This window comes from Cervus canadensis, chromosome 17 (genome assembly GCF_019320065.1).
Source record: "Cervus canadensis isolate Bull #8, Minnesota chromosome 17, ASM1932006v1, whole genome shotgun sequence".
NCBI classification, from domain to species: domain Eukaryota; kingdom Metazoa; phylum Chordata; class Mammalia; order Artiodactyla; family Cervidae; genus Cervus; species Cervus canadensis.
Genome location: NC_057402.1, coordinates 47,896,766 through 47,908,793, shown reverse-complemented (window position 1 = coordinate 47,908,793; position 12,028 = coordinate 47,896,766). Strand labels below are relative to the sequence as shown.

Below are 12,028 nucleotides of genomic sequence, written 5' to 3'. Positions count from 1 at the left end.
AGTGTTCTTGCCTGGAGAATCCCAGGGACAGAGGAGCCTGGTGGGCTGCCGTCTATGGGGTCGGACACGACTGAAGTGACTTAGCGGCAGTGGCGGCAGCATCTTACCCTGTTGCACGGTGGGGATTTTTTCCCCCTTTATACTTTTCTTTAAAGGGTGTCAGGAAAATTTACCTGTTGCAATTGGCTTCTTGAACATCCGTTGTGTTTGGAAGTTACGTCTGCAATGTCAGCCCCAGATCCTTTCCTGAGGGCAGCTGTCATTCACAGCCCCACAGGCCTTGTTCATTGGAGGTGTGGGTAAGCACAGCCGGTCAGGTTGTACTTACAGGAAATGTCCACTTGGCGGCAGCGCTGTTTCAGGCTCAACTCTCGTTTCTAGGGCAACCAGAGCCTTAGGGGATGTCTGCTTCCTGGGCTGTGAGTCAGAGGACTGTGCCTGAGTAAACACCCGAGGGCTTGTGTCCCCCTGCCTCTTCCCCTAACGCTTCACTCTTCACCTTCCGAATCATCCCTGCCTCGCCCACAGAACCCTGCTGAGGCGCCTAGGAGGCTGCCCTCTCAGGACAGAGGATTGAGCTGGGGACCCCAGCGCCAGTCGACCTGCAGTCTAGGTTACTTTTCAAAGTTCAAAGCCAGAGGGTCAGGCGACCATCCTCTGGTTAAACGAAGGACTCTGGTCGCAGCCAGAGCCAACCTCACAGTACAGGTTCAAGACGGGGCTCAGTTAAGGGCACCCTGCCGGGCTGTTCAACCCTTCTCCTGGCCAGTCGTGGATCCAAGGCCGTTCAGACTCCAGGGATGGGATAGCAGCCCAGGTCCGGAAAGTGGGTGGAAATTAGGCTTTGCTTTTCTTTAATCTAATGGCGATGATATACGGGGATATAGTTGACCTGCCATTTGGTGCTTGTCGTCAGTATACAGCCACCTGATTCAGTACAACATATATTAACATACAGCGTATCTGTTCTTTTATGGATTGTTTTGCCCTTGGAAATCTTGTAGAATTTCAAGCAAAGTTCCCTGTGGTGAACATCAGGTGTTTGTGCAACGTCTGTTAGATATACAGATTTCTGTATAAATGTGGAATTAGGAAGGAAGGAGATAATCCTTGTGGATTACCCATTACAGATATAGTTTTTTGGGTATATGTTAGTATCAACCTCCTAATTCATTCATGGTGTTTCCTTTTTTTTCTTTTTTTGGAATTCTTTGTTTTTCGATTCTCAGAGTCTCTTTGTGTATGGTAAACTAGTTCCTCTGTATTTCTTTTTTTAAATTTTGCCTAGAAGGGACATCTCCTGTTATTTTCTTCCTCTGTTGCTGACTTCACTTAGTATGTGATCCACCAAAGTTCATCCTTGTGGGTTCATTTTCAGAATTTCATAATTTCAGTGGCAGTTTTTCATGTCTGAGTAATAGCCCATTGTATATATATACCACATTTCTTTCAGATTTGATTGTCCATGGACAATTCTTGGGTCTGTGTCTTCGCTATTTGAAGTAGCACTGGTGTGAACATTGGGGCACATGTGTCATTTTGAATTATGGTTTTTTGTAATATAAGCCCAGGTGTGGGTTTAAAAATCCTAGGCTTAGCTCTCTTGAAATTTTTTCTTCTGGACTGTGGAGGCTGTCGTTTCTAGGGGCTGTTGCCAAACTCTGTTCCTAGGGAAGGGGTAGGGGGATTCCATCATCTCCCTCCTCTTTCCTCCCTTTCCTGTTTGTAGACAGTCAGATTCCCATTCTGTCAGATGGGATTAGATCTCTTGTCGTTTTGATTAGCATTCTTCCTGTAATAACTCAGAATGCTGAGCTTCCTGTCCTGTGGCCATTTGTGGTTTGTTTGTTTGTTTGTTTGTTTTCATTTCTTTCTCTTACAGGGAGTGAGGTAAATTTACCTTTGCAGTTGGCTTCTTGAAAGCCAGTTGTGTTTGAAATTTATTTCTGCAATAGCTGCCCCAGGTCCTTTCCTGAGGGCAGGGGTAATTAATGCTTCCAGGTGAAAGTGAAAGCCACTCAGTCATGTCCGACTCTTTGCGACCCCCTTGGAATTCTCCAGGCCAGAACACTGGAGTGGGTAGCCTTTCCCTTCTCCAGGGGATCTTCCCAACCCAGGGATCGAACCCACGTCTCCCGCATCATGGGCAGATTCTTTACCAGCTGAGCCACAAATAGCTCCAGAGGCCTTGTTAATTGGAGGTGCTAGTAAACATGCAGTGGGCCAGAATGCTCAAACTACTGCACAATTGCACTCATCTCACACGCTAGTAAAGTAATGCTCAAAATTCTCCAAGCCAGGCTTTAACAATGTGCGAACTGTGAACTTCCAGATGTTCAAGCTGGTTTTAGAAAAGGCAGAGGAACCAAAGATCAAATTGCCAACATCTGCTGGATCATTGAAAAAGCAAGAGAGTTTCAGAAAAACATCTATTTCTGCTTTATTGACTATGCCAAAGCTTTTGACTGTGTGGATCACAATAAACTGTGGATAAAGAGAAGGGAATACCAGACCACCTGACCTGACTCTTGAGAAACCTGTATGCAGGTCAGGAAGCAACAGTTAGAACTGGGCATGGAACAACAGACTGGTTCCAAATAGGAAAAGGAACATGTCAAGGTTGTGTATTGTCACCCTGCTTATTTAACTTATATGCAGAGTACATCATGAGAAACACTGGGCTGGAGGAAGCACAAGCTGGAATCAAGATTGCTGGGAGAAATATCAATAACCTCAGATATGCAGATGACACCACCCTTATGGCAGAAAGTGAAGAGGAACTAAAAAGCCTTTTGATGAAAGTGAAAGAGGAAAGTGAAAAAGTTGGCTTAAAGCTCAACATTCAGAAAACTAAGATCATGGCATCTGGTCCCATCACTTCATGGCAAATAGATGGAGAGACAGTGGAAACAGTGACAGACTTTATTTTCTTGGACTCCAAAAATCACTGCAGATGGTGATTGCAGCCATGAAATGAAAAGACGCTTAGTCCTTGGAAGGAAAGTTATGACCAACCTGGACAGCATATTAAAAAGCAGAGACATTACTTTCCAACAAAAGGTCTGTCTTGTCAAGGCTATGGTTTTTCCAGTAGTCATGTATGAATGTGAGAATTGGACTATAAAGAAAGCTGAGGGCCGAAGAATTGACACTTTTGAACTGTGGTGTTGGAGAAGATTCTTGAGAGTCCCTTGGACTGCAAGAAGATCCAACCAATCCATCCTAAAGGAGATCAGTTCCGAGTGTTCATTGGAAGGACTGATGTTGAAGCTGAAACTCCAATACTTTGGCCACCTGATGCGAAGAGCTGACTCATTTGAAAAGACCCTGATGCTAGGAAAGATTGAAGGCAGGCGGAGAAGGGGATGACAGAGGATGAGATGGTTGGATGGCATCACCGACTAAATGGACATGTGTTTGAGTAAACTCCAGGAGTTGGTGATGAACAGGGAGGCCTGGCGTGCTGCAGTCCATGGGGTCGCAGAGTCAGACACCACTGAGTGACTGAACTGAATTGGGCAAGTTGTAGTTACAGGAAATGTCCACAAGGCGGCAGCACTTCTTCATGCCCAACTCTGATTCCACCTCAACCAGAGCCTCAGGGAAAGTGGGCTTCCTGGTCTATGAATGAGAGTGAAATGTGCTTGAGCAGACTTCCAAAGCTTGTGTCTCACTACTTCTTCCACTTAAAGTTTCACCCATCTCCCCTCCAGACTCACTCAAACCTGGGGCACTGCTCCTGCTGAGGTCCTGAGAGGCTGCGCTCTTAGGAAGGAGGTTTCAGCTGGGACTCCAGCACCAGTGAAACTGGATTCTTGGTGACTTTACCCTGGTCCTCAAGGCCAGAGGGTCAGGCCCCATTGTTAGGGGGCACTAGGGATTCTGGCTCCAGCCAGGGCAAGCCAGACAGTGCAGGTTTAACAGGGGTGTCAATGAAGGGCACCTCCTGGCCTGTCTCAACCCCACCCCAATCCAGCCCTGGGTCTCAAGTCTACTCAGGTTCCAGGAATGAGATATCAGCCCAAGTTAAGGAGGTGGCAGGGTATAAATTAGTGATTCCTTTTCTTAAATCTCATGGGATGCTGTGCTGGGACAGTTTTCTGTTTTGTGCTTGTTGGCAGTGTACAGCCACCTGAGTCAGTTGGGACATATACAGACAGCTTATCTGTTTCTTTTTTTTTTTTTCTCCATTCTTTTTCCATAGAGGATATTGCACAAACTCAAGTAAAGTTCCATGTGATGATCCCCAGGTCGTTGTGGAGTGTCTATTAGAGATACAGATTTTCTGCACAATGGACGGAAGAAAGGAGATAAAGCCTTTACTCATTTATTTTTTTGGCTCACTTTGTGTTGGAAATCTCAAAGTCTCTCTTTGTCTTGTAAATTAGTTCCCTGTATCTGTTTTTTTATTTTGCCTAGAATGCTATTGGACAATAGCATATGGACTCATTTGCTATGGTCTCTGTCTGCTGACTTCACTTAGTGTGTGATCTTCCAAGGTCCACCCCTGTGGCTAGCAGTGGGGTTACTTCAGCTTCAGTGGCGGTTTCTCTGGGGGAGAAACACCGCACCTTTTTAAGTGTCAGCCCGTTGGTGGACATCTTGCTGGTTCTGTGTCTTGGCTATTGTAAGGAGTGCTGCAGTGAAGGTTGGGATGCATGTGCCGATTTGAATCTTGTTTTTCTCAGGATATCAGCCCAGGGTGAGAACGTCAGATCCTAGGGTTAGCTGTCTGAAGGGGCTGTCTCTACCCCATGCTAGTCCTTCCTTCCTTTCTTATTTATCATTTATCTTTTTTTGGCCAGATGTGTGTTTCAGTCCTTACCACATTTTTTTTGGGTTGTTTGGTATAATTTGAGTACAGATCCCTTATCTGATATGTGGTTTGAATACAGTCTCCTCCAGTTTGTGGTTCATTTTTTGATTTTCTGAATAAGGTGTTACATAGAGTAGAAGTTTTAATTTTTATAAATAATTTTATAATTTTTAATTTTCTGAGGAAGGTTTTAACTTTCTGAAGAAGTTTTTAATTGTATGAAAGTGAGTAATTGTATGGAAGTGAGTAGTTCTATGAACATTATTAATTATGAAAGATTTATTTTAGGAATGTTAATAATTTTATAAATTTGTTCAATTTATAGAAGTTATGCAAATTTTGATATTCAATTTATGAAAGTTATTAATTTTATGGAAGTTTTAATTTTGTGGAATATTTATCTACTGAGAGATATAAATATCTATCTACCTAGACATGTAAACATCTATCTACAGAGAGATAAACAATTCTCTATATATTGATGTAAATATCTATGTACATATCTGTTTATATTTTTTGGCCAGGTGTGTTTTTCAATCTTTATCAAATTTTAAGGAGCTGTTTGGTACAATTTGAGTACAGATCCTTTCTCTGATATGTGTTTTGGAAATAGTTTCTTTCAATCTGTGGTTCATCATTTGGTTTTCTGAATAAGATGTTTCATGTCATGGGTGCAGTCATCATCCACAGTGATTTTGGAGCCCAAGAAAATAAAATCTGCCGCTGTTTCCATTTCTTTCCCGTATATTTGCCATGACAATTGGACCAGATAGTATGATCTTAGTTTTTTGAATGTTGAGATTTATTCCAGTTTTTTCATTCTCCTCTTTCACCTTCATCAAGAGGCTCTTTAGTTTCTCTTCACTTTCCGCCATTAGGGTGGTATCATCTGCATATCTGACATTGCTGATATTTTTCCTAGCAACTTCATTTCTAGCTTGTGATTCATCCAGCCCAGCATTTAATATGATGTACTCTGCATAGAAGTTAAATAAGCCATGTAGCAAGCCACATCCTTGACATACTCCTTTCCCAATTTTGAACCAGTCCATTGTTCCATATCCAGTTCTAACCGTTGCTTCTTGACAGGTTTCTCAAGAAGCAGGTAAGGTGGTCTGGTACTCCAATCTCTTTAAGAATTCTCCAGTATGTTGTGATTCATAATCAAAGTCTTTAATTCTTTTTTATTTTTTATTTTTATTTTTTTATTTTTTTTGAGTTTGAAAATTGTAATTTATTGATGAAAGTGAAGTCGCTCAGTTCTGACTCTTTGAGATACCCCATGGACACCAGGCTCCTCCATCCATGGGATTTTCTAGGCAAGGGTACTGGAGTGGGTTGCCGTTTCCTTCTCCATTTAATTCTTTTTTAATTTAAGTTTTAAGTTTATGAAAGTTTTTAATTTTATGATATAAAAAGAGATACCTATATTTTATGACATATATACCTATATTTTTGCATATGAGATATGTACCTACATGGTCATATAAGAGATATATACTAATATTTTCACATGACATACATACCTATATTGCCATGATATAACTTTATTTTCATATATGAAATACACATGGAATACTACTCAGCAGAATAGCAAAATAAAAATGGGAAAGTTTTAAAAACAGGAGATGCCCTCAAGAAACAGGTTTTGATGAGATTTTTAAAAATCACGTAAAATTGTTTTACTCTTGATTTTTGCTTTACAAAGAACTTATCAGAAGATGGAAGAGGCGGTCCGCCGGTTGAGCCGGGCGTCTTCAGGCGGGGCCAGCAAGTGTAGATGGCAGGATTTCTCTAGGATATCTAGTATGAGTTCTACATCTTGGCCTTTTATCCACCTTCAGCAGTCTCATCTCCATCATCTTAAGAATAAATGAGATTTGCATGAGTTCCAAACTTGGGGCTGAAATACAAACTCCAGTGCTAGATTGTCTTCAGCTCCTCAGAAAATTAAATGTCGTCAGAAGACCGAGAAGCTCAGGAGGATGAATTGCTGGCCCTGGCAAGTATTTATGATGGAGATGAATTTAGAAAAGCAGAGTCTGTCCAAGGTGGAGAAACCAGGATCCATTTGGACTTACCACAAAATTTCAAGATATTTGTGAGCGGCAATTCAAATGAGTGTCTCCAGAATAGTGGCTTTGAATACACCATTTGCTTTCTGCCTCCACTTGTGCTGAACTTTGAACTGCCACCAGATTATCCATCCTCCTCCCCACCTTCATTCACTCTTAGTGGCAAATGGCTGTCATCAACTCAGCTATCTGCTCTCTGCAAGCACTTAGACAACCTGTGGGAAGAACACCGTGGCAGCGTGGTCCTGTTTGCCTGGATGCAGTTCCTTAAGGAAGAGACCTTAGCATACCTGAATATTGTCTCTCCTTTTGAACTCACGATGGGTTCTCAGAAAAAGGTTCAGAGAAGGATGGCTCCAGCTTCTTCCAACACAGAGCTAGATTTTGGAGGAGCCACTGGATCTGACATAGACCAAGAGGAAGTTGTGGACGAGAGAGCCGTGCAGGATGTGGAAGGATTGTCGAGTCTGATCCAGGAAATCTTGGACGTTGATCAAGCTCAGCAGATAAAATGCTTTAATAGTAAATTGTTCCTGTGCAATGTCTGTTTCTGTGAGAAACTGGGTGGTGAGTGCATGTACTTCTTGGAGTGCAGGCCTGTGTACTGCAAAGCCTGTCTCAAGGACTACTTTGAAATCCAGATCAGAGATGGCCAAGTTCAGTGCCTCAACTGCCCAGAACCCAAGTGCCCTTCAGTGGCCACTCCTGGTCAGGTCAAAGAGCTAGTGGAAGCAGAGTTGTTTGCCCGTTTTGACCGCCTTCTCCTCCAGTCCACCTTGGACCTGATGGCCGATGTGGTGTGCTGCCCCCGCCCATCCTGCCAGCTGCCTGTGATGCAGGAGCCTGGCTGTACCATGGGCATCTGCTCCAGCAGCAATTTCGCCTTCCGTACCCTGTGCAGACTGACCTACCACGGGGTCTGTCCATATAAGGTGACAGCAGAAAAACTAATGGACTTACGAGATGAGTACCTGCAAGCAGATGAGGCCAATGAAAGATTTTTGGAACAGAGGTATGGTAAGAGGGTGATTCAGAAGGCACTGGAAGAGATGGAAAGTAAGGAGTGGCTAGAAAAGAACTCAAAGAGCTGCCCATGTTGTGGAACTCCCATTGAGAAATTAGATGGATGTAACAAGATGACATGTACTGGCTGTATGCAATATTTCTGCTGGATTTGCATGGGTTCTCTTTCCAGAGCAAACCCTTATAAACATTTCACTGATCCTGCTTCCCCATGTTTTAACCGGTTGTTCCATGCTGTAGATGTTAATGGAGATATTTGGGAAGATGAGATTGAAGACTAATTAAGTTCTACTGCTCAAGATATGGAAGTGGAATGGTTTGCCCTAATCTTTTGTCAAGTATACAGAGTAATTTTGTAGGATATTTAGGGTGCCATTGATTCAGTCTTCCTGTGTAGAAGATATGGAGGAACAAGGTTTTATTTTCACGTGGTACTACTGATTAAGGCACATGTATACGTTTTTTCATCGCAGCATAATTGAAGAAGTATTAAGCCAAAGGTTCAGAAAATGAAATATAGAAAATATTAATATTACAATGTGCCTGAAACTTTGAATAGTTAAAAATTAAATATTTATTTTCTTCTCCAAGCTTTAGGAAAAGAGAGACGGGTCAAGAGTTAAAGACCTTTTTATCTCTGAGAAGCATCCCTCTAAGACATTCTGTGGGAGCTGTCTCAGTAGTACTCCTTAACACCTGGGGTGGGTAGAAGCCTTACTAAAATTGTGCCGAGAGCCTGATCTTATTTACTTCATATTACATTCTTTCCAACCTGAATTTCTGCTGATTTTATTTGGAGGAAGCCCTTTACTTTAACTGATTGGGTGGCCCAGTGTCATTTTGATCTGCTGCTTTTCAGAATAGAAATTTACAGATAATTAAAAAAATATTTTTTAGTACATAAACACTGTAGGTCACCTGATATATTTATCAGTGGTCTATAGTCCACTGGTTTTGAGCCAAGTCTAGAATTTATTGATAGTGGCTTAGAAGAATTTCAGCCCTTTTAAACTTTGCTGTTTCTTCTAGGCAGTAGAGCTTAGATTCAGAACGACTTGTCTTTGCTACCTTTTGTTCTACATTCTCTCCGGTTGACCCTTGCCCTGTCTTTCATTGGTAAGGACAATTTTAATATTAGCTCCAAAAGCTCATAGTTTTATTTCCCCTGCTGGGATAGGAGAAAGCCTAATATGTTCCCAAGCTGAACTTTAATTATCTGCGTTTTGAACACTGCACCACCATAGTTCCAGTGCTAAGTTTCTGAATTCTTTTTAAAGGACTTCTCTAATGTGCTATGGAAATTTGTTTTCCTATCCTCCTTTTTTTTTTTTTTTTTTGGCATCAGCACTGTTCCAGGGGATGATTTTGGCTTGATACCTAGATCCCTGTTCTTGGGTTTTGTTGGCTTTTTGAAAAATTGTCTTTCCGTATGGTTTGGTGAGTGGGTTGATAGCAAAATAAGATTTTTGGTAAAAAGGACAGAAGAATTCAGCTACAGCTGTGAACATGTTCTTTTTTCCTACCTTGTCATTGAAAATTGGGGAATCACTTTTAACCATTTTATGTGTGCATCCAAAGAGCACGGACTGTTTCTGGATTGTCAATGAGGATGCTAAATCTTAAAAATAAAAATTATTTAAAATTTGTCTTATAAAAAAAAAAAAGAACTTATCAGTCAAGTCAAGCCAGTTAATATAACTACAGGATAAATATGTTTTTTTTAAACTCAAGTTGCTTCTGTCAATGTTCTCTGACAAAACATTTTATTTTCATTATTTTTCATGCCTACAAATTGATTTCAGTGCACAATGCCCTATAAGTAGAAGTCATTTAGCAATCTTCCAGCTTCAGATTAAGACTTTTGTATGTATTAAGATGGAAGACAGTATACTTGATTTGGAAGGGTTATCTTAAGTCTCTAAAAGCATTACTCAAAAGGCACAATGATTTTCATTATGATCCGTGGACTGGTATTTGCAAATCTACTAAATCAGAAGCTCTGGAAATGCCGTCTGATGATTTTAATAAATAAGCCATCCAGGTGAATCTGAAGCACTGAAGCAAACTGACTTTTGAGAACTTCAGTTTTCAGTTTTTGCCCTGAAAATCCTGGCAAAATACACATTTACCAAGCCCAAGTTGTAAGAATTAGTATCATTAGAAGTTATAGTAAAATTTTCATCCTTTTGGCTAAAGAACAATAGCAAAGGAGTGCACTCTGCAAATATATGTATGTATATTTTCGTATATGAAATATATACCTATGTTTTCTTATATGAAATATATACCTAGCTTTTCATATATGAAATATATACTGAATACTACTCAGCTAATAAAAAGATTAAAATAATGGCATTTTCAGCAGTATTATCCTAGAGATTATCATAATAAGCGATGTAAGTCAGAAAGACAAAGAGAAATGCCATATAATATCACTTACATGTAAAATCTAAAGTATAACACCAATGAACTTATCTATGAAATGGAGACAGACTCACAGATATGGTTACCAGTTACTAGTGGGGATAGGGCAGTGGGAGGGCAAGATAGGTGTAGGGGATTAAGAGATAGAAACTACTATGTATAATATCCATAAGGTATAAGGACATATTATACAGCATCAGGAAATATAGCCTTTATTTTTAATACCTTTAGATGGAGTATAATCCATATAAATATTGAATCACTATGTTGAATACCCAAAACTAATATAGTATTATAAATAAAGTGTACTTCAACTTAAAAAATTGTTGATGGCTATCTACAAAAACAATAAAGTAGTCAAAAATAAAAAAATAAGTGAAATAAAAATGGGAAATTTTTAAAAATAGAAGATTCCATTAAGAAATTAATTTTGACGAGAATTTTAAAAATCATCTAAAATAGCTTTACTGTTTTAATTCTTGCTTTTCAAGAACTTATTAGTCCAGTCAAGCCAATTAATCTACCTAACACTAAAACTTACCAAGCTAAGGGCAGTAAGCACATTTAGTCACCATGCTTTTCCAAGAAGCCTCTAGTTGGCAAAGGTTTTTTTAACTTTAACCTTTCTTGTCACTAATTGTAGCTATTTCAGGAGCAATATTGTTCTGGTGGCAATATCATGTGGTATAACAGGTCCTTAGATCACATTACCAAGGGTTTTCTTTTTAACTGAGCAACTTTTTAAAAAGTCGTGCTGTACTTCATCTTGTCAGTGTTAAATTCTCATTGGAGAGGAAGTCACTTGTGAAGCTGTTAGCCCCAAAGCCTTCTGCTCTCATCTAAAGTGCACCTGTGTTGCCTTATTAGGAATCTGGGATCTGCAAAGTAAAGAGATTACTGTGTTGATGGAGCTGGGAAGTGGCCCATTTGGAGCGGTCCATCTGGGCAGGTGGAAAGGGCAGTATGATGTTCTGTTAAGGTGATCAGGGAGCGCTCCATGTCAGAAGATGAATTCTTCCAGGAGGCCCAGACCATCAGTTAAGTTTCTTCTGGGAAATTGTGGTTTAGCCCTCACCATGAGAGGACGTTCATGCTAACAGGTCTGTCTGTAACATCTCTGAGGCCTGAATCGAGAGTCCACATATCATAGGATATACAATGGAATATTACTCAGTCATAAAAAATGAAATAATGTCATTTCAGTAACATGGATGAATGTAGAGATTAGCCCATTAAGTGAAGACACAGAAGGACAAGTATCATATGATATCACTTATGTGTGGACTCTAAACTATGATGCAAATGAGCTTCCTGACAAACAGAAGCAGTCACAGACATAGAAAAGAAACTTAGGGTTACCAAAAGGGAAACAGGTGGGGGACAAATTAGGAGTTTGGTATCGACAGATACATAATAATATATATAAAATAGATAAACAAGTCCCTATGTACAGGATGGGGAGCTATAATTAATATCTTGTAATAACCTAATAATCTGAGAAAGAACATATATATGGGTATGTTTATATATATGTATTATATATGCTTATATAAATATAGGTTATATATTATATATATATTAATATATATATATAACTGAATGACTTTGCTGTACAGCTGGAATTAGCACAACGTAAAACAATGACTTTTCAATTAAAAATTCACCTGTTTTCAATAGAAAACAAGTCCAC

The 12,028-nt window shown here is 40.0% G+C and overlaps 1 protein-coding gene across 2 annotated transcripts; it reads left to right on the top strand.

Annotated features, from left to right (window-relative positions):
- The first annotated feature begins 6,596 nt into the window (after positions 1-6,596).
- LOC122455024 (E3 ubiquitin-protein ligase RNF14-like) lies at positions 6,597-8,195 on the top strand. Of its 2 annotated transcripts, none has more exons than XM_043489776.1 (2): positions 6,597-6,818; positions 7,077-8,195. In XM_043489776.1, the coding sequence occupies exons 1-2, from the start codon at positions 6,771-6,773 to the stop codon at positions 8,193-8,195; spliced, it is 1,167 nt and encodes a 388-aa protein (XP_043345711.1). In that variant the 5' UTR covers positions 6,597-6,770. The 2 variants fall into 2 exon arrangements, with proteins under 2 accessions (XP_043345711.1, XP_043345712.1); XM_043489777.1 differs by having other exon boundaries at positions 6,791-6,924.
- The last annotated feature ends 3,833 nt before the right edge of the window (positions 8,196-12,028 follow it).